This window comes from Rhineura floridana, chromosome 8 (assembly GCF_030035675.1).
Source record: "Rhineura floridana isolate rRhiFlo1 chromosome 8, rRhiFlo1.hap2, whole genome shotgun sequence".
In the NCBI taxonomy this organism is placed as follows: Eukaryota; Metazoa; Chordata; class Lepidosauria; order Squamata; family Rhineuridae; genus Rhineura; species Rhineura floridana.
In genome coordinates this window covers 24197291-24218713 of record NC_084487.1, presented here as the reverse complement: position 1 = coordinate 24218713, position 21423 = coordinate 24197291, and the positions used below count along the sequence as shown (strand labels likewise).

The 21423-nt window shown below is 41.6% G+C and overlaps 1 protein-coding gene across 1 annotated transcript in view; it reads left to right on the top strand.

Annotated features, from left to right (window-relative positions):
- Positions 1–21423, top strand: part of CACNA1C (calcium voltage-gated channel subunit alpha1 C) — a 722305-nt gene that overhangs the window by 442908 nt on the left and 257974 nt on the right. The window contains exon 7 of the mRNA XM_061638625.1: positions 3559–3755. Within this exon, the coding sequence (XP_061494609.1) occupies positions 3559–3755 (197 nt within the window). The remainder of the gene's footprint in view (positions 1–3558; positions 3756–21423) is intronic.

The window sequence follows — 21423 nt, the reverse complement described above, 5'->3', positions numbered from 1 at the left end:
CAGTCTTTCTATAATGCCATAAAGTAAGAAACACTCTGGGCATGAATTCCAGCTACAGTCAAGGACTTTTAAGTCCCACTCATTTGAGTGGGGAAAAATTAGCACTTGTCCTAAATGAGCGGGACTTCAAAGTACTTTAACGTTTACTAAATCATACCAAGTAGAGAATTTTCTGGCTTATCTTACTTGCGTATGTTTTCTGAGCTTTGCTATTTCAGCAGTTATCCAGATTTTACACAATGGTGCTACGGATTGTGCTATTAATTGACAACCAGTATCTTTTCCTCCATTAAAAGGTTCTGAATCAAGTCTAAGTGCCGTTGCTTCTTTTGTCTTTTTTTTCCATTCAAAAACCCTAAAAGAGCATCAGTAGCATTAAATTGATTGTTATTTGTTTAAAATGAAACATATCATTTCTCCCCTCTCTCACCCCTAAATTCTTTTATTTTGAGGCATTTATGCCAGACTTGATACTATTAATTTTGATTGCCATAAGTGGCAGTTTCACCATCCTTTGGAACAAGAAAACCACTTCCTTCAGGCAGTACAAATTGGCTTGAGAATGATGACATTGTTTATTTATTTAAGACATTTTATGTCACTCCTCAGTTCACAATTTCCAGTGCAGTTATCATTATACAATAAAACAATTCATAAAACAGCAATAAAAACAGTGCTTTAAAAAATCACAGAAGAAATAAAAATGCTTTGGAGAACATTATTTTTGGAAAATAGAATCATAGTATCATAGAGTTGGAAGGGGCCTGCAAGACTATTGAGTGCAGTGCAGGAATCCAAATTAAAACATACCCAACAGATGGCTGTCCAGCTGTCTCTTGAATGCCTGCAGTGTTGGAGACCCCACCATCTCCATAGGTAATTGGTTCCATTGTCATACCGTTCTAACAAAGTCTTTCCTGATGTTCAGTTGAAATCTGGTTTTCTGCAACTTGAGCCCATTATTCTGTGTACTGCACTCTGGGACAATCAAGAAGAGATCCTGGCCCATCTCTGTGTGGCAACCTTTCAAGTACATGAAGAGTGCTATCATATCTCTCCTCAGTCTTCTCTTCTCAAGGCTAAACATGCCCAGTTCTTTCAGTCTCTTCTCATAGGGCTTTGTTTCTAGTCCTCTGATCATCCTTGTTGCCCTCCTTTGAACCTGTTCCTATTTGTCTGTGTCCTTCTTAAAATGTGGTATCCAGAACTAGACGCAGTACTCAAGATGAGGCCTAACCAGTGCTGAATAGAGAAGGACTAATACTTCACACGATTTGGAAACTATACTTCTGTTAATGCAGCCTAAAATAGCATTTGCCTTTTTTGCAGCCACATTGCACTGTTGGCTCATATTCAGGTTGTCATCAACAACAATCCCAAGACCCTTCTCACATGAAGTATTGCTGAAGCAAGTATCCCCCATCTTATGGGGGGATTGGTTTCTTTTTCCTAGGTGCAGAACTTATCCCTGTTAAATTTCATCTGGTTGTTTTCAGCCCAACTCTCCAGCCTATCAAGATCCCTTTGAATTTTGTGTTTTTCTTCCAGGGTATTAGCTATCCCTCCCAATTTTGTATCATCTGCAAATTTGATAAGTATTCCCTGTACATCCTCATTCAAGTCGTTAATAAAAATATTGAAGAACACTGGGCCAAGGACTGAGCCCTGCGGTACTCCACTCGTTACCTCTCCCCAGTTTGAGAAGGAACCATTGCTAAGTACTCTTGGAGTACAATTCTGTAAGCAACTGTGGATCCACCTGATAGTTGTTCCATCCAGCCCACATTTAGCTAGCTTGCTAATCAGAATACCATGGGGCACTTTGTCAAATACTTTGCTGAAGTCAAGATATATTACGTCTACAGCATTCCCACAGTCTATGAGGGAGGTTACCCAATCAAAAAATGAGATAAGATTAGGCAGGATTTGTTCTTGATAAATCCATGTTGGCTTCTAGTAATCACTGCATTGTTGTCAAGGTGCATACAGATTGTCTGCTTTATAATCTGCTCCAGAATTTTCCCAGGGCTTGGTGTCAGGCTCACTGGTCTGTAGTTCCCAGGTTCCTTCTTTTTGCCCTTTTTGAAGATTGGGACAACATTAGCCCTCCTCTAATCATCCAGCACTTTACCCATCCTCCATGATTTCTCAACAATCATAGATAGTGGTTCCAAGAGTTCTTCAGCCAGTTCCTTCAGCGGGCTCTACAGATTTGAACTCATTCAAAGTGATTAGGTATTCCTTGACCATTTGTATTTCAGTTTCACACTACAATCCTGCCCCTTCGTGTTTGCCAGGAGGGTCATAAACTTTCTTTTGGGAGAAGACTGAGCCAAAGTAGGAATTGAGCACTTCTGCCTTTTCTTTGTCATCTGTTATCATTTTGCCACCCTCACTGAGAAGCTGTATCACCATTTCTTTTCTCTGTCTTTTACTATGGATGTACCTGAAGAAAGGTTTTTTGTTGCTTTTAGCATCTCCTAACCTCAGCTCATTCTCAGCTTTAGCCTTCCTGACGCCATCCCTGCAATTCCATGTTTATTTATTTATTCATTATTTAATTTGTATCCCACCCTTCCTCCCAGCAGGAGCCCAGGGCGGCAAACAAAGCACTAAAAACACTTTAAAACATCATAAAAACAGATTTTAAAATACATTAAAACAAAACAGCGTTAAAAACATCTTAAAAAACGGCTTTAAAAAGGGTTAAAACATTATTAAAAAACATATTAAGCAATTCTAACACAGATGCAGACTGGGATAGGTGTCAACCTAAAAGGCTTGTTGAAAGAGGAAAGTCTTCAAAAGGCGCCGAAAAGATAGCAGAGATGGCGCCTGCCTAATATTCAAATGTTACATGTCTGTACTCTAGTAAGGTATTTGCATAGTTCCTAAAAGAGGTTAGGGTAGGGGCCAGGCAAACCTCCTGGGGAGAGAGTTCCACAAGCAAAATGCAACAGCTGAAAGGACCCTTTCACTGGTTGCCACCTGCCTCACCTCAGAGAAGGGCCTCAACTGAAATTCTTATTAAATCGGCAGGTCGATATCGGGGAAGTCTCATATATCAAAGTTCTAAGCCATTTAAGCACCAGCACTTTGAATTGTGCTTGGAAACCAATCAGAAGCCAATGGAACTGTGGTGTGATTTGATTGGTCCTGAGCAGTGCCTAGAGACTTGGTGGGAACAATGTCATGGATCCAAAATTCCATGAGCAGAATTATCCACATTATGGGGCTTTCCTATCTGTTCCCATTGTAGCCCTGTTCACCTTTAGAAAAGCTGCTTCTGAGAATTGGGGTACCTTCCAAAATGGCATGGGATATGGCATAGGGAGCTGCATCAGGAAAAGGGAGCATGCAAAAATCTGGACCTCCTTCCCCTGCTCTCTGCTTCCAAGTACACAATGGCACCTTTGTACCCCAGCCAGTATATAAACTGCCCTGAGCTTCATAAAGCATGAACAGCACATGAATATTTTAAAAAATCACTCTTTGCCCATGCAGTTTGTACACTTTTTAACACTTTTATTTCTCTCTCTTTCTCTATCATTGTTTAAGATGCACCGGCAGAAGAAGAACCCTCTCCTTGTGCACCTGTATTTGCGCATGGGCGGCAGTGTCAGAATGAAACTGAGTGCAGACCAGGATGGGAAGGACCCAAGCATGGCATTACCAACTTTGACAATTTTGCCTTTGCCATGTTAACTGTGTTTCAGTGTATCACCATGGAGGGCTGGACAGATGTGCTGTACTGGGTATGTATGCAACGTCAATCTGTGGCAAAGAAGATACAATACCTTGTATCCAAAGGGGGATACAAAGGACAAAGGGGGAATATCTTACATCATGCCCAAAACATGAGGCTGATATTGCTGTGTTGTTATGCCGCTCACTCTGCATGTCTTGCAAATGGGATAATTACTGAACTGATACTTTTCGGCGATGTAGCACATTAAAGGGGTAGATTGATAACCTTTCACTGTTTGTACTTACCCTTCAGTGTTAGCCTTCTATTTCCACTCAGTTATCTAGATTTGCACTGACCAGTTCTTTTACTGTTTTTAACAGTTTTTTACTGACCAGTTTTTTCTTGCATGTGAAATATGCCAAACTCCAGATTAATAAAGCAGCACAATTTCTTACTAACCAAATAATTACAATTAACTTAGCCCTCTTACTGTCACCAGAAGCACTGGCCTCTAGATAGCAATATAGATAATACAGATAAAGACTCATAGGGATATCTACATTGTTAAGCTATTTCCAACACAGAAAACTGAAATTTAATTTGCAATAGTCTATGACTCTCTGATTACAAAAAGTAGAAGAAAATCTAGAAATAGAATGGGTTCCATCCAACTTTAGTCATCCTCAGAGTAGACCCGATGAAATGAAGAGCCATGACTAGCTTTGGTCCATTAATTTCAATGGGTCTACTTTTAGTAGAATTTAATTGGTGACAACCCAACATGTATATCTCTGTCCCTCAAAACCTAGGCCATGAAGTCTTCCTCGTAATAACAGCCAGCACTCCATTACAATATAAGCCAAGGTAGGCAGCCAGAAATCTACAATTGCAGAATACAAACTAGTATAATAGTCAAAGAGCTAAAAGAAATCTCCAGGATTACTATGTCTGTCTCTGCTGAAGCAGGATTGTCCAGATCTAAACCTTCAATGAAATAAGTTTATCCAGCATAAGAGGAGAGGTCCTCTTGTGGATAAGGAATTGGTTAAGAAGCAGAAAGCAGAGAGTAGGAATAAACGGACAGTTCTCCCAATGGAGGGCTGTAGAAAGTGGAGTCCCTCAAGGATCGGTATTGGGACCTGTACTTTTCAACTTGTTCATTAATGACCTAGAATTAGGAGTGAGCAGTGAAGTGGCCAAGTTTGCTGACGACACTAAATTGTTCAGGGTTGTTAAAACAAAAAGGGATTGTGAAGAGCTCCAAAAAGATCTCTCCAAACTGAGTAAATGGGCGGAAAAATGGCAAATGCAATTCAATATAAACAAGTGTAAAATTATGCATATTGGAGCAAACAATCTGAATTTCACATATACGCTCATGGGGTCTGAACTGGCAGTGACCGACCAGGAGAGAGACCTCGGGGTTGTAGTGGACAGCACGATGAAAATGTCGACCCAGTGTGCGGCAGCTGTGAAAAAGGCAAATTCCATGCTAGCGATAATTAGGAAAGGTATTGAAAATAAAACAGCCGATGTCATCATGCCATTGTATAAATCTATGGTGCGGCCGCATTTGGAATACTGTGTACAGTTCTGGTCGCCTCATCTCAAAAAGGATATTCTAGAGTTGGAAAAGGTTCAGAAGAGGGCAACCAGAATGATCAAGGGGATGGAGCGACTCCCTTACGAAGAAGGGTTGCAGCATTTGGGGCTTTTTAGTTTAGAGAAAAGGCGGGTCAGAGGAGACATGATAGAAGTGTATAAAATTATGCATGGCATTGAGAAAGTGGATAGAGAAAAGTTCTTCTCCCTCTCTCATAATACTAGAACTCGTGGACATTCAAAGAAGCTGAATGTTGGAAGATTCAGGACAGACAAAAGGAAGTACTTTACTCAGCGCATAGTTAAACTATGGAATTTGCTCCCACAAGAAGCAGTAATGGCCACCAGCTTGGACGGCTTTAAAAGAAGATTAGACAAATTCATGGAGGACAGGGCTATCAATGGCTACTAGCCGTGATGGCTGTGCTGTGCTACCCTATTCAGAGGCAGCATGCTTCTGAAAACCAGTTGCCGGAAGCCTCAGGAGGGGAGAGTGTTCTTGCACTCGGGTCCTGCTTGCGGGCTTCCCCCAGGCACCTGGTTGGCCACTGTGAGAACAGGATGCTGGACTAGATGGGCCACTGGCCTGATCCAGCAGGCTCTTCTTATGTTCTTATGTTCTTATGTTCATTCCTTAAATGGTTCCAGAAATGAAAGTTCTGCTGCATTCCTGAGAAACCTGTCCCCTTGTCTGAAACAGTATTACACTGAAGAAATCTGTTGAATTGTTAGAAATTATAACTTGCATCACAGACAAAATTGATGGTTTCAGATGTTCCTAGTTTAGTGATTCCTCTTGCTACTGGAATAATGTATGAAGTGGTTCTGTGACTGAATCTCCCTTACTTCCCTAACATAGACCCTGTACTAATCAGGCAGAACTGTTAAGTTCACAGAGAATGAGGCTGAATAAGGCAGACTCCACTTCAGGGATCATTAACAAGATAAAGTTTACCTAGAATTGACTCATGAAAAATGGAAATGGACTGCCTTCAAGTCGATCCCGATTTATGGCTACCCTATGAATAGGGTTTTCATGGTAAGCGGCATTCAGAGGGGGTTTACCATTGCCTCCCTCTGAGGCTAGTCCTCCCCAGCTGGCTGGGGCCTGCTCAGCTTGCCACAGCTGCACAAGCCAGATCCTTCCTTGTCCGCAACTGCCAGCTGGGGGGCAACTGGGCTTCTTGGGACTATGCAACTTGCCTACGGCTGCACAGGTGGCAGGGCACGAAACCCCTGAGCCACTCACTGTGGGGGTGATCTTTAGCTGGCCCTGTACACCCAGGAGACACGAGCCGGGATTTGAACTCACAGACTCTGGACTCCCAGCCCAGCTCTCCTCCCCACTGTGCTACACCAGCTAGAATTGACTCATAGACAGAGTTAAAACTTAAAACATCAGAATGCCAGGTATGCTGTCATGAGCCCATGGAGCTTTTCCACTCCTAGGCTTCCCCATTCAGTTCACTGATGGTGGAACTGCACGCATGACTTGCCTTGTGGTTAGCGACCTGTACTGCATTGTGAAAGAGGAAGCCTTTGTGGGCAGTGGAGCCCCTGCAGCCACAGGGAGTCACTGCATTTGAATCCATCATCATGTGTGCATTTAAAAGATAAAAATAAAAATAAAAACATTCTAATGTAGGAGTTCAGCAGTCCAGGGAGAAGACATTAATAATACATATGGTTCTGAGTTACCATCAGTACAGGACACATATAATAGGCAACACTGTGTCTTTTATTAGGCCAGTTTTGGAAAACCAAGCAAAATTGTGAAGCTGACATCATTCTTCATCAGGCTAGGATAGGTCTAAGAATATAGGTTTATTTATATGTTTCTACCACTCTGGGTAATAAATACTTATAGCCAATAACCATTGTAGGGTTTTTTTTAAGTGTGTAAAACTACATATAATAAGACACTTAATTCTAGCCACCAAAAGCTGATTCAAATTAAAAAAAAACCCATTTTCAGACCTCCACCATCCCCCCCCCCCAAGGCTTTGGTGAATTTCCAGGAAAGAAAGTTCCATTTTCAGATTTTATGTAGGTGTCCCAGTATCATTTCTGACATTGCAAGGAATCCTTCAGTGTGCAACTTGGATTGTGCCTTCTCTAAAAGTGTTGGTATCTAAAGCAGCTGCCTGGGTTGATTGCTTGTTCATTTGGGTTGGCCCCATTGCTGAGTGGATGATAACAAGCCAAGGGAAGAAGATAGCAAGCCTGCAGGTCTGATACAACTGGTTTAGACATTCTGGCTTGTAAAACTCTCTTCCGCCCTCCAACATCTCTGAAATTGCACTCTTGAGCTTCGATGAAAAAACTTGAAACTGAAGTTCACAGTTGCCCTGGAAACTCCTGTCAGGAAATCAAACTGGGGAAGAAACCAGGCAATAGATATAATTTACTTTGCTGACAGCCTTGACATGTTTTGTGAGCTTCTCTTATCCCTCTGCAGTCTGTTGAAGCCTATTGAGGAAGATGTGGTGATGAGGAACACAGTGATATTGCCACAAAGTTTTAAAAAAATGTTATAAGCAGAACTACCACCCCACAATTTTCGCCAGCTGTGTTTGTGCTTTCTCACCATTTATTTTTAAGGGTGCATAGGCCTGAATTAGCATGGCCTTTCCACACAAGGGAATGATCTGTTTCGCTGAATGCATCTCTCTGCATGCTTCCTGTACATATTTTTTTCCAAGAAAGAACTGATGCTTTGTTTTTAGGTTGGTTTGTTTAAAGGGGGGAAGTGATAAACACAGCAGTTTTTGTCAGGGCTGTGAAATATAACAAAGAAAAAGCCCACGGAAGGGAAAAAAACCCCAGTCATCTCTAATTAATTCCAAGTATCTCTTTGCCAAAAAAAGATGACAGGTCTTGGGTGTCCATGTTTTGTGCCAGTGAGAAGCCATGATGCCAAGACAATTGCTGCCAATTCCAGAGGGCATAAAAAATCCAAGACTGTTGTTCACTTACATATACTACTTCATTTTAATTTGTTCAGATTTCAAAGTGCCCATTATCTAAGCCTTTAAAAAGTGGCCAAGTAGCGAGGGCAATTTAATATAAACCAGGCTATCTTAGCACTTTTTGTGGATAAAATGTTCATAAGCTCTTCTTTCAGAGGTTCCCATTTTTATGAAAGAACTAGAAATGGACTAGTGGCCACAGCCAAAAAAACCTAAAATAAATCTTGTTCTTGGAATGAATAGGAAAGGCACAGGCTCCTCACAGCCTCACTGTGATCATCCCACCTGTATAATATGGAAGACCCTTGACAAATAATAGTTTGTGCTTGCTCTGTAAATTAGAATTGGAAAACAGAGTTTGATCCAGTTTATATATAACAGCAAACTATGTTTTACCACAAATTATAGCTGGGAGTGGGGGTAATATAGTGCATGAGGGGAGGGGAAGCACATGAGACCGACGCTTCTTCACTTGACTCCAAACTATGGTTTGGTATTACATTTGAACCAAGTTGGTGTAATAATTAAGTATTTGCTGGGAGGAGGAGGTGTCCTGCTTGGAAAGGATGTCTTTCACATTCCTGTCTTTCTCTTCACCTTTTTGTCTCTTTCTTCATTATTTTGCTCTTTTCACATTATTTTCCTAATTGATGCTTTCACCATCACTGAACCCCAAACCTCAAACAATTTCCCCCAATTATGGAACACCAAGAATTAAATTCAACAGCAGTTGTTTGAAATAAATGTTTGCAGGTGATGGTTAGGGATGGGGACCTAGCTTTTTGCATGCAGAATGTCACAGGTTCAATACCCCACAGCTCCCACTAAAAGAATCAGTTAGCAGGTATGGGGAAAGACTCTTCTACATGAGGTCCTGGGCAGCTGCTGCCAGTCAGAGTAGACAGAGTAGAACTTCAAAGCCACCATGAAAATATTGCAGTGTTGGCCATATTTGGCTTTTATATTTTGTAAGCTGCTTAGAAGCCAGTTCAGGTATTGTGATATATAAACCTATCATCAACAACAGCAACAGCAGCAGCAACAACAACAGGTAGACCACTGGTCTCACAGTACAAGGCAGCTTCATTGCAATGTTTTTGTTCGTACAACTGCATATTATTACAGGTACCCAATTCGATATGTTTTAAAATGCATATATTAACATGAAGGCAAAAATCTTTGAATGTAAGGTACCATTCTCCTAATATACATTGGTGAAATGAACATACTCTTTGACCTTGTTTGCATATAATGCTGAGCCAAACTGTGGCTTAGTGCAACTCCTGGAGAGCAGATTGTAACCAATTTGCCCCTCCCTGGTCATATTGCTGCTGCGCTGCACTGAGTTTGTGGTTTGTCTGGAGAGAGCTAAACCATGAGTCATGGTTCAGATGACATGGCATACCATGGCTTAGGTCTGTGCAGCACAGCAGTACAATGACCAGGGAGAAGCAAAGTGGCTGCAATCTCCTCCCCAGGAACCCACACTTTTGCTTGTTCACACCAAGCTATAATATGGCTTAGTGTTACAAGCGAACTGGACCATAGATTCTAAAGGCAGGACTTAGCAAAGCAATATATAAGACAAGACTGTTTATTTTAAGTTATGGATGTCTCTCATGTCGCAAAATGCACAAGACATGTATTTCTTTCAAAGAGTGCACACATTGCTTCTAAATAAAGTTCTTTAAGTGTGTTAAGGTTCAGATTTCATTCACTAGTCATTTCTGAAATAGAATTCAGTTCAAAATGTAAGGTTTCATTTTACAGAATTTTGTTCCAAAATCAGCTTTGCTTTCTAGATCATGCGCTGAAGTAGACAGAACAATGGCATTCAAGATTGCGGTTTTGCATATCCCTGCTAGTTAGTTGCTCAGGTTTAGAGGTTGCTCCACTGTATTGTATATTCAGGCTATATACAAGGCAATCTGTATGCAGGGACTGGGTCAGAAGTAGCCTGCTGATTGGTATAGTAAACAGAATAAAGAAAAGTATTCCCAGGCCTCTGACAGAGAACAAGGGTGAGAGGCCAAGTCCTTCTCTGTCTCCTCTCAAGTCATATATTGTTTGTTGTTCTTACAGAAAGACAAGACTAGATTGATTAGGGCTAAATTGGTCTTTTTATTGGGAACTCTGCTAAAGGGTGACATAAAATGTATTGATTCATTTTAATTAATTAGTAGCTGAGTTGTGGGCCAGGTGCTTGTTCCTGGATTATTTTATAACAGCCCTGTTTTAGGGCTTACTAGCACTTGTGGCCCACAATTCATCCTTAGCTGAACCAAGCCTCTCAAACAGTATCGCTGAATGCAGAGTTAGTGTTGCTTGCAGTTTCATAATAGTCTCATGCAAAGCTGCAACTCACACCAAATTAACTCAAGCTGCACCCTAATAATAAAAATGCTGGCAATTTACATACAGCTCCCCAAATGTGTGGTTGGCCCCACCTCCATATGTATTTCTGATTAGTATCCACTATCTTTCAGCAAGAGTGCGACACAGTGAGACACTGATGCAGGAATGGACTGGGATTAAACACAATTTGTGATATTTGGACAGCAACATTATCAGGGAGATGTATACAGTCCACTTTCCACTGTTTTAAATAGTGAGATATAATGTGAGTCAGTCTGCAATAGAGTGAAGCAGAACATTTCCAAAATGTGACTTCACTCTTGCAAAAGACCTGGGTGCCTATTTTTCCTTCTTCCGTTGTGATTAATATACTCCATTTTGTATTGGATATGCTAATATGCTTAAGAAAGCTGTAATCAAATTGATGCCCCAGCACTTTTTACATTGAAGCTTGAAGTGTGAAATCATCATTACTAAACAGAATTGGAGAGTTTACAGTTTATTATACTTCTTGTTATCTTTATTTCCAAGTGTTTAATTGACTGTAAATCATGGCACAACATTATATGCATTTAATGTTGTACACACACAGGTGCTGTACAGACACACACAAAGGATGCTTATATCTTTCAGAGTTGGGAAATGGAATAATAATTAGCCTTGTAAGTGTACAGTAAATACAAAATAAACAGAAGCAGAAAAGGGAAAGCCCCTGGATTTTGAACTGAAATCAGCTCTAATATTTGTCGACTCAGTGTCATGAAGAATATTTTCATACTTACAGTCAGTACTTTACCCTTTTTAGAGTGAATTTCCAAAGCCTTTAAAAGATGAAAAGGTGTTTAAATAACTAATGTTTCTAAGTAGCAGAACAGCAGTACATGGTAATGCTGTAGAGTTTGCAATGAAAGAATAATCTGCCCTGTGTAAATAGCCTTTGAGACTTTTTTAAAAACTCAATTTGGGGAAGGAGGAAATCTTTTCATTTATGCTCCTGGCCAAGGTGACCCACTAGGCACGTACATTGTGATCAAAGTCATTTTGAAGGTCCTTTAGGGAATTTGTATAGGTCACACAGACTCAGCGCTAAAAGAAAATAGATTGGCATAGCTGACTGAGTCAGGGAGTTAACCCAGGTTTTTTGAAAAGATCCTCACTCCTTATGAGGATGAGGGGCCTGGCAGTTACAGGCCCCATTTGGAGGCTGCTGAACTGATATTGTATGTTGTAGTCAGAGTCTTCTGTTTGTACCTGGGGCGGGATCACTTGGGGAGAGCATGGGGGCCACCATTGCAGTGGTCCAGGATATGGGGAGGTATGGTGTGAGAGGAGCGCAAGCCAGGTAAGGGGCATACAACACAGACAGTTGGTGGCTGTGCCACATACCAGCCCTCCTCTGCCTGAGGAATTTTGGCTGTTCTATTAGGCAGCCCTCAGGCCTGAGACTGCTGCTATTGAATGCCAGGATGGTTTGAAACAAAATCTCCCACATTCATTATTTGATTGTGGATTAGAAGACTGACCTCGTATGTATTACTGAGATCTGAGTGGGTGAGCAGGTGGGGCTGGCCTCGCTGAGCCATGCCCACCTGGGTACTCAGGGCAGCATTGGGGCAGGCTTGAGGGTCAGGGAATTCCATTTCTCTCTCCAGGCTTCCTGTCCTCTTGAGTGGGGATACAGAGTGCATGTACCTGGCGTTGGGCAACAGGAACAGATATGGGATTCTGCTGGTTTTTCCACCTGCCTTACTGCCCAGCAGTCTCCGTGCTGAGCTGACAGAAGTGGTCTTGGAGGTGGTGCTGAGAACATCCAGACTCTTAGTTGTAGGAGACTTCAACATCCATGCCAAGGCCACTAACCCTGGAGCATCTCAGGACCTCATGTCCTCCTGACAACCATGGGGCTGCCCCAGCATGTCATCAGCCCCACGCATGTGGCTGGCCACACTCTGGATCTGGTTTTCTCAACTTGGCAGGGAAAGGGTGATCTGAGAGTAGGTGATATTAACATGAGTCCCTTGTCATGGTCAGATCACCTCCTGTTGAGATTTAGTCTCTCAGCTGTTTTTCCCCTCTGCAGAAGTGGGGACCTATTAGGGTGGTCCGCCCTCAAAGGCTAATGGATGCAATTGGTTTCCAGATGGTTCTGGGGGATTTTCTGGCTAATATGACTGGTGCTCCTGTTGAAGTCCTGGCTGATCTGTGGAATACTTGAATGGTCCAGGCTGTGGACACAATCACCCCTGAGCACCCTCTCCCACTTGGTAGAGCTCCTTGGTATGCACCAGAGCTGAGAACAATGAAACAAGTTGGGAGATGGCTTGAATGCAAGTGTAGGAAAACTCCAGATGAATGCAATCAAACACTGGTGAGTGCCCATTATCGAGCCTACTCAGTGGAGTAGCTTAAGAACACATACTTTGCTGCTTCCATTGCATCCTTATTGTGTTGTCCAGCAGAGCTTTTCCAGGTAGTGCAGGGGCGGGACTTTTATAGTATGGCCCAAAGGAGCTTGTGGAACCAGTGGTGGCTCACTGTGATTTGTTTGCAAAGCATTTTGAGGATAAAATTGCTTACATCCTCCAGAACCTTGACTCCACTGTTATAGCAGATGAATCTCAAGAGGTGTCCAGAGCACTGTCTAGTCCTGTTGTGTTGGATGAGTTTCAGTTGGTAAGGCTTGAGAATGTGAACAAGGTGCTTGGTTCTGTTTGGGCAACCACTTGCACCCTTGCCCCTATTGCTGATAAAAACTAGCAAGGAAGGGATGGCCAGCTGGGCCAAAGAGGTGATTAATACCTCCTTGCAAGAGTCCCTGCCTGCCTAAAGGGAGGAAATGGTAATACCTTTTCTTAAGAAACCCTCCCTGGATTCAGAAAATCGAAATAATTATTGGCAAGTTACTAATGTTCCTTTCTTGGGCAAGGTTCTGAATCCACTACTGTCACTTGAGACCAGGTGGCTTTGGTGATAAGAAGTGCCTTCCATCAGCTTTGACTGGTGGCCCAGCTATATTCTTATCTGGACAGGGATAGCCTAACCTTTGCGGCCTGTGCTGTGGTTGCCTCTAGGCTAGATTACTGCAATGTGTTATACGTGGGGCTGCGTTTGAAGATGGTTTGGAAACTGCAGCTGGTGCAGAATTCAGCAGCCAGACTACTGACCGGGGCAAGACAGTTGGAATTCATTACAGTAATTTTGGCACAGCTGCACTAGCTACCGATTAATTCAAAGTGCTGGTTTTGACCCATAAGGCCTTGTGTGGCTCAGGACCCCAATACCTCAAGGACCTCCTCTGCCCACATGAACCAACCCGGATCCTGCATTCATCATCTGAGGCCCTTACCCATGTGCCCCCTCTCAGGGAAGGGTAGAGGGTGGCAACATGAGAATGGGCCTTCTCAGCAATGGCTCCCTATAGGTGGAATGTCCTGCACAGGGAGGTACACCTGTCTGTCTGTCTGTCTGTCTGTCTTTAGGTGCCAGGTAAAAACATTTTTATTCACCCAGGTCTCTGGAGTTTTCTTTTCTGTTTGCTTTTAGTCAGGTGGGGAGAAGTTGTGTTTTGTTTTTATATGGTTTAAGTGCATTAAGATGTTTTTATTCTTGTTTTTTTATTTGTGTTTAATGTAAGTCACTTTGAGCTTTCAGTTTGAAAAATGCAACTTAACAAGAACACGAGACTGTAGATCTGTGGGGAATATTAGTGATATCCACAATTCAATTTATACAACCATACTTATGGTTGAATATCACAAGATAGCTATGTTGTGTAAAATAGTTACTCAATGTGAGGAATGACAGATGCTTATCATTTGGCTATGGAAGCCAATTGGACCAGTCAAGTCCAGTACCATGTCTCTTAAATGTTAGGCAAACCCATTTGCTGGGTGAGTGGAAGTGGGTATTAAAGTCAAAGGAGGTAACTTCCTAGCTTGCAAGAGAGAACAGGAAGTGGGACCAAAAGAACAGGAGGTCTCAAAGACCTCTAAGAGGTTAGTGAGACAGACTTACCTTTGCAGAAACCATGCTGATTCTTCAGCAAGATCTGTCCTTTCATAAGCTTGATAATTTTGTCTCTAATAACGCTTTCCACTAACTTATCTGGATGGACATTAAGCTGAGTGGCCTGTAATTTTTGGAACCCTTTTTTAAAATTGATATGGAGGTTTATCTCAGGGACAAATTAGATGTTAGAAGATCAGCAATGACATTTGAGTTCTTTAAGGACTCTTGGATGGATAACCATCTGTACCTCATTAGAATTTCTTAATGAGGCCTTGAACATCATCACTCTTTGTTATAACTTGTTGCCTTAGTTCTTCAAATTTGGTTTCTGAAAAGGTCAGTTCAGGCACAGGGATCTGCCCTACATCTTCCACAGCGCAGACAGATGCAGAGAATACATCCAGCTTTTCTGCAACCTCATCCTCTTTTAGCGAACATATAACTTCCCTGTGGACTTAACAGTCTAACTGCCTTCCTAGCCACTTTCCTGCTTCTGATGTATTTTATAAAATATATTGTTGGTCTTAAAGTTTTAGTGATACCCACTTTTTGCTTGGTTTCTAGTTTTGGTGCCAAACTACCAATTACTAACTGTATGGCCACTGCAATCCCAAATTCCCTCGTTGTATCTCCTGGCAGTGTTTCATTAGAGCTGATGTGTGTTATGACATTACTGTGGCCTACTCCGCTTTTTTTGGCTGCCAGTTTATAGGAGAGCAGGAAAAGACTGAGTGAGTGCAATGGCATCACACATCTGCTTAACTAAATATTATTGGACGTCATGGGTCTGAGATGTGGGGAAGCAATGGACCACACATTTAAACTATAAGAGCAAATTGTGTTGTATTTTGACTGACCTTCAGAAATTAAGACAAATACAATGAACAGGAAATGAACATATAATATAAATGATCAGTGCTTGCATCCCTGATTCAAGTTAGTATTTTATTTAACATGCATACTTTGACCTCAGGTAAGATATGCTTAATTGTTATTACTAGCAGTAATAGCTGGGGTGGGGGGAAATGTAGTGCCTGTATAATTTGTTGTTAAGTGCTGAAATATTTTAGTTCTGTATTCATAGAATGAATGACAGTTGTATTTTCAGTATCCAAGCTTACTTTTGGATGGTATGTAATAGTATTTCCTTCATTTATGTTTTTATTTTAATGCTTACGTAATTGTTTTTTATACTTGTAAACTGCTTAGAAGTATATTTTTGCTTTTTCTTATTATTATATATGCAGGCTGCTGGCCCTACCCCATTGTAAGCTCAAATTCCAGGAGTTGATTGAAATGTGCGGATAGTAGTAAACACTCATAGATGGCAATAGTATGATTGGTCCACTCACTTTTCTTCTGATTTATCTCATTCGATTCTTGCCTATGCATGTAGAGCACTGTGCACATGGTTCTACAAATATATGACGGTTAGACATGTGAAGAAGGTGAAGCCTGGTGCCTTTATTGCAATCTCTCACCCCCTCACTGTGAAAGGGCTTATTGCCACCCTCAGCGGTGAACCAAACAAGCATATCATAAAAAATTGTGTTCTGCAGACATTTAAGCTCCACATAAATTTCAGTAAAAATCAGTCCATTGTGTGCCCCAGAAGTTTTTGACCTGTTGGCATTTGAATGTACATTTTATTTATCTCTTTACTCTCAACAAATGTGATCATAGCCCACAAATCATCCTTATAAATTACACAGTAATTCAAGTCTTTACAAAGTGGATGACTCAAAACATAATATGTAAGTCAACGAGAAGCCCCAAAACAATGAAAGCAGATACTACCTGGAAAGTAAAAGCATGTAACTCCATCCAATAACTATGTACTGTCAGAATGTATGTATTACAAAGTTAAATTGGAGTGTTTTTTTAACCAGTCTAGCTGTCGTGTCTTTGTCCCAAACAATCTTGGGAATTTTTAGATTGTCCAGAGTACTGCAAATTAGAGATCCATATCTCCTCATAACATTTCTGGAAAAAGTGAATGATTGTTGAACACATTCAAATCTGTACTGAAGATACACATTATGAGTTCAAAGGTACAACAGAAAGCCTTTGTGTCATGATTCAGTACAGTGCTTATTTATTCGGTCTAGATTAGAGAGTCAAATGAGTGTGTTAATACAATTTTTAGACAGCTTTTTAACAAGGAATTGGGCATACTATCAGCACCAGTGGTAAAAATCCTACTGAACAGTGGAAGAAATTCATCCGAAACAACATTTTTTTATATTTTAAAAGGCAGTCACCTGCCTTTTTGTGCAGTTTTTACTGAAGCTTTTTATCCAGCACAGTAGCAAATTTTCATGCTCATGTGCTGTGTGAACTCATTGCAGCTTATTACAGGCATACTCCACTTTAACGTTCGCAATGGGACTGGAGAGTATACTTAAAGCGAAAATAAACATTAAGTGAAGCAATTGTCTTCACTTGTAGTGCACGCAATCACCACTAGATGGCAGTGGCGTCATGCCAATAAAGTATGTAACTTGTCCCTCGGGTCCTCCGTGCCTGAGGACTGGAAAGTGGCAAATGTAACGCCAATCTTCAAAAAGGGATCCAGAGGGGATCCCGGAAATTACAGGCCAGTTAGCTTAACTTCTGTCCCTGGAAAACTGGTAGAAAGTATTATTAAAGCTAGATTAACTAAGCACATAGAAGAACAAGCCTTGCTGAAGCAGAGCCAGCATGGCTTCTGCAAGGGAAAGTCCTGTCTCAGTAACCTATTAGAATTCTTTGAGAGTGTCAACAAGCATATAGATAGAGGTGATCCAGTGGACATAGTGTACTTAGACTTTCAAAAAGCGTTTGACAAGGTACCTCACCAAAGGCTTCTGAGGAAGCTTAGCAGTCATGGAATAAGAGGAGAGGTCGTCTTGTGGATAAGAAATTGGTTAAGAAGCAGAAAGCAGAGAGTAGGAATCAATGGACAGTTCTCCCAATGGAGGGCTGTAGAAAGTGGAGTCCCTCAAGGATCGGTATTGGGACCTGTACTTTTCAACTTGTTCATTAATGACCTAGAATTAGGAGTGAGCAGTGAAGTGGCCAAGTTTGCTGACGACACTAAATTGTTCAGGGTTGTTAAAACAAAAAGGGATTGCGAAGAGCTCCAAAAAGACCTCTCCAAACTGAGTGAATGGGCAGAAAAATGGCAAATGCAATTCAATATAAACAAGTGTAAAATTATGCATATTGGAGCAAAAAATCTGAATTTCACATATACGCTCATGGGGTCTGAACTGGCGGTGACCGACCAGGAGAGAGACCTCGGGGTTGTAGTGGACAGCACGATGAAAATGTCGACCCAGTGTGCGGCAGCTGTGAAAAAGGCAAATTCCATGCTAGCAATAATTAGGAAAGGTATTGAAAATAAAACAGCCGATATCATAATGCGGTTGTATAAATCTATGGTGCGGCCGCATTTGGAATACTGTGTACAGTTCTGGTCGCCTCATCTCAAAAAGGATATTCTAGAGTTGGAAAAGGTTCAGAAGAGGGCAACCAGAATGATCAAGGGGATGGAGCGACTCCCTTACGAGGAAAGGTTGCAGCATTTGGGGCTTTTTAGTTTAGAGAAAAGGCGGGTCAGAGGAGACATGATAGAAGTGTATAAAATTATGCATGGCATTGAGAAAGTGGATAGAGAAAAGTTCTTCTCCCTCTCTCATAATACTAGAACTCGTGGACATTCAAAGAAGCTGAATGTTGGAAGATTCAGGACAGACAAAAGGAAGTACTTCTTTACTCAGCGCATAGTTAAACTATGGAATTTGCTCCCACAAGATGCAGTAATGGCCACCAGCTTGGACGGCTTTAAAAGAAGATTAGACAAATTCATGGAGGACAGGGCTATCAATGGCTACTAGCCATGATGGCTGTGCTCTGCCACCCTAGTCAGAGGCAGCATGCTTCTGAAAACCAGTTGCCGGAAGCCTCAGGAGGGGAGAGTGTTCTTGCACTTGGGTCCTGCTTGCGGGCTTCCCCCAGGCACCTGGTTGGCCACTGTGAGAACAGGATGCTGGACTAGATGGGCCACTGGCCTGATCCAGCAGGCTCTTCTTATGTTCTTATACGTTATTGCGAAGCGCGTGAACGTTAAGCGGGGTATGGGGACGAATGGAGCCTGTACGTTATAGCGAGGCAATGTTAAGCAGGGCAACGTTAAGCAGGGTATGCCTGTATACATTATAAGAGATTATGAACAGATACTATATTAGACTTTAATTTATATGTTGCTTTTCAGTGGAAAACTACACTCAGAGTGGTTCACAGAGGCAAAAAGGCTTTGCAGATACTACATATCATATTTTATTAATATATCACCAGACTTCTTTAGAGGCATGGGCTCCTGATCCGAGAGGCTAGGGCAAGAAGTGACTTCACTCACATGGAAGAGAAAGGGACAAGGAAATGTTCGTTTCAAGAGGAAGCAACAGCAAAGCCATTAAGATTAAGGCTGTGGAGAAAGAAGAGGGTTCAGGCCAGTTCAGTAGTAAAGTTGGGGGGCATAAGAGAAAGGGTAAGCATTATCATCCATAGCAGGGGAGAGTAGACTGGTACTTTCTTACTGGAAAGAATGTAAGACAAGCCTGCTGGATCAGGCCAGTGGCTCATCTAGTCCACCATTCTGTTCTTACAGTAACCATCCAGATGCCCACAGGAAGGCCACCAGCAAGACCTGAGTGCAAGAGCCCTCTCCCCTCCAGCGGTTTCCAATAACTGGTATTCGGAAGCATCCTGCCTCTGACTATGGCGAGAGAGCATAGTGATCATGGCTAGTATCCACTGATAGCCTTTTCCTCCATGAATTTGTCTAATACTCTTTTAAATCCATCCTAATTGGTGGCCATCACTGCCTCTTGTAGGAGCAAATTCCATAGTTTAACTATGCACTGTGTGAAGAAGTACTTTGTTTTGTCTGTCCAACATTCAGCTTCATTTGAGTCCATGAGTTCTAGTGTTATGAGAGAGGGAGAAAAACTTTTCTCTGTCCACTTTCTCCATGCCATGTATAATTTTACACACTTCTGTCTTGTCACCTCTTACTTGCCTTTTCTCTAAAGAAAAAAGCCCCAAATGCTGAAACCTTTCCTCATAGGGAAGTTGCTCTATCCCCTTGATCATTTTGGTTGCCTTTTTCTGAACGTTTTCCAACTCTGCAATATCTTTTTTGAGGTGAGGCGACCAGAACTGTACACACTATTACAAATGCAGCTCCACCATAGATTTGTATAAGGGCATTATGACATCATTTTTCAATACCTTTCCAAATGATCTCTGGCATGGAATTTCCCCTTTTCTCAGCTGCCGCACATTGGGTTGACATCTTCATTGAGCTATCCCAAGGTCTCATTCCTGATCAGTCACTCCCAGTTCAGACTCCATGAGCATATATGTGAGATTAAGATGTTTTGCCCTGATATGCATAAGTTTACATTTGTTTACATTGAATTGCATTTGCCATTTTATGCCAATTCACTCAGTTTGGAGAGGTCCTTTTGGAGCTCTTTGCAATCCCGTTTTGTGTGAACAACCCTGAACAATTTAGTATCATCAGTAAACTTGACCACCTCACTGCTCTAGATTGGTTATAAACAAGTTAAAAAGCACAGGTCCCACTATCAATCCTTGGGGGACTCTGCTTCCTACATCCCTGGGAGAACTGTCCATTTATTCCTACTCTCTGCTTTCTGTTTCCTAGCCAGTTCCTGATCCACAAGAGGACCTCTCCTCTTATTCCATGACTGCTAAGCTTACTCGACCTTGGGCTAGTCACTGCCTCTCAGCCTCAGAGGAAGGCAATGGTAAACCACCTCTGAATACCGCTTACCATGAAAACCCTATTCATAGGGTCGCCATAAGTCGGGATCAACTTGAAGGCAGTCCATTTCATTTCAAGCTTACTCAGGAGTCTTTGGTGAGGTACCTTGTCAAAAACTTTTTGAAAGTCCACATACACTAGGTCATCTGGATTACCTCTATCCATATGCTTGTTGACACTCTCAAAGAACTATAATAGGTTAGTCAGGGATGGACTGGAATTCCACTGAATTCGGACTCAGCTCAGAATTTTAAAATGGTCCACCAAATTTGTGCCTCTGAAGAGTGAATTGCTTTGCTCCAAATTCACCAGCTTTTCTGACACTGGATTAACTTCAGGAGCAAACAAAGCCTACAGAATTTAAAACAAAAGTCTAGAGAGGCTTCCCCATGTTTCTAAGGCTTTCCTTTTAAACTCTTTTTTTAGATAATTCAGTTAAGAAAGGTCCAAAGTCCAGGCAGTATTGAGACCAATTTCTATTGTATGAACCCTGTAAATGCTAAAACGCTCAAAAACCCTCCAATGCTCTAAAAGCATTTACAGGGTTAAAACTACTGAGATTGAAAGGGGGAAGCCCAGAAAATCTCCCTGGTATTAACCCTTTAAACCCCTATTTAAACCCTTATTTGCTGATCTCATGATATTATTATTATTTATTACATTTGTATACCACCCCATAGCTGAAGCTCTCTGGGCAGTTTACAACAATTGAAAACATTAAAAACAAATATACAAATTAAAAAAAAAACATTTTTAAAAAACAATTTAAAAACACATGCTAAAATGCCTGGGAGAAGAGGAAAGATGAAAGATATCTTTCATACACACTCAAACTGAAGAGAATAAAAGTGATAGTGGGTACAAATATAGATGGGATGGAACAGTGTTCCAATCCAATGGATTGCGAGCAGATCAGATCCAGTGAGTGAAGCCCATTGCTAATACGTTAGTGAGACAAGACTTACCCT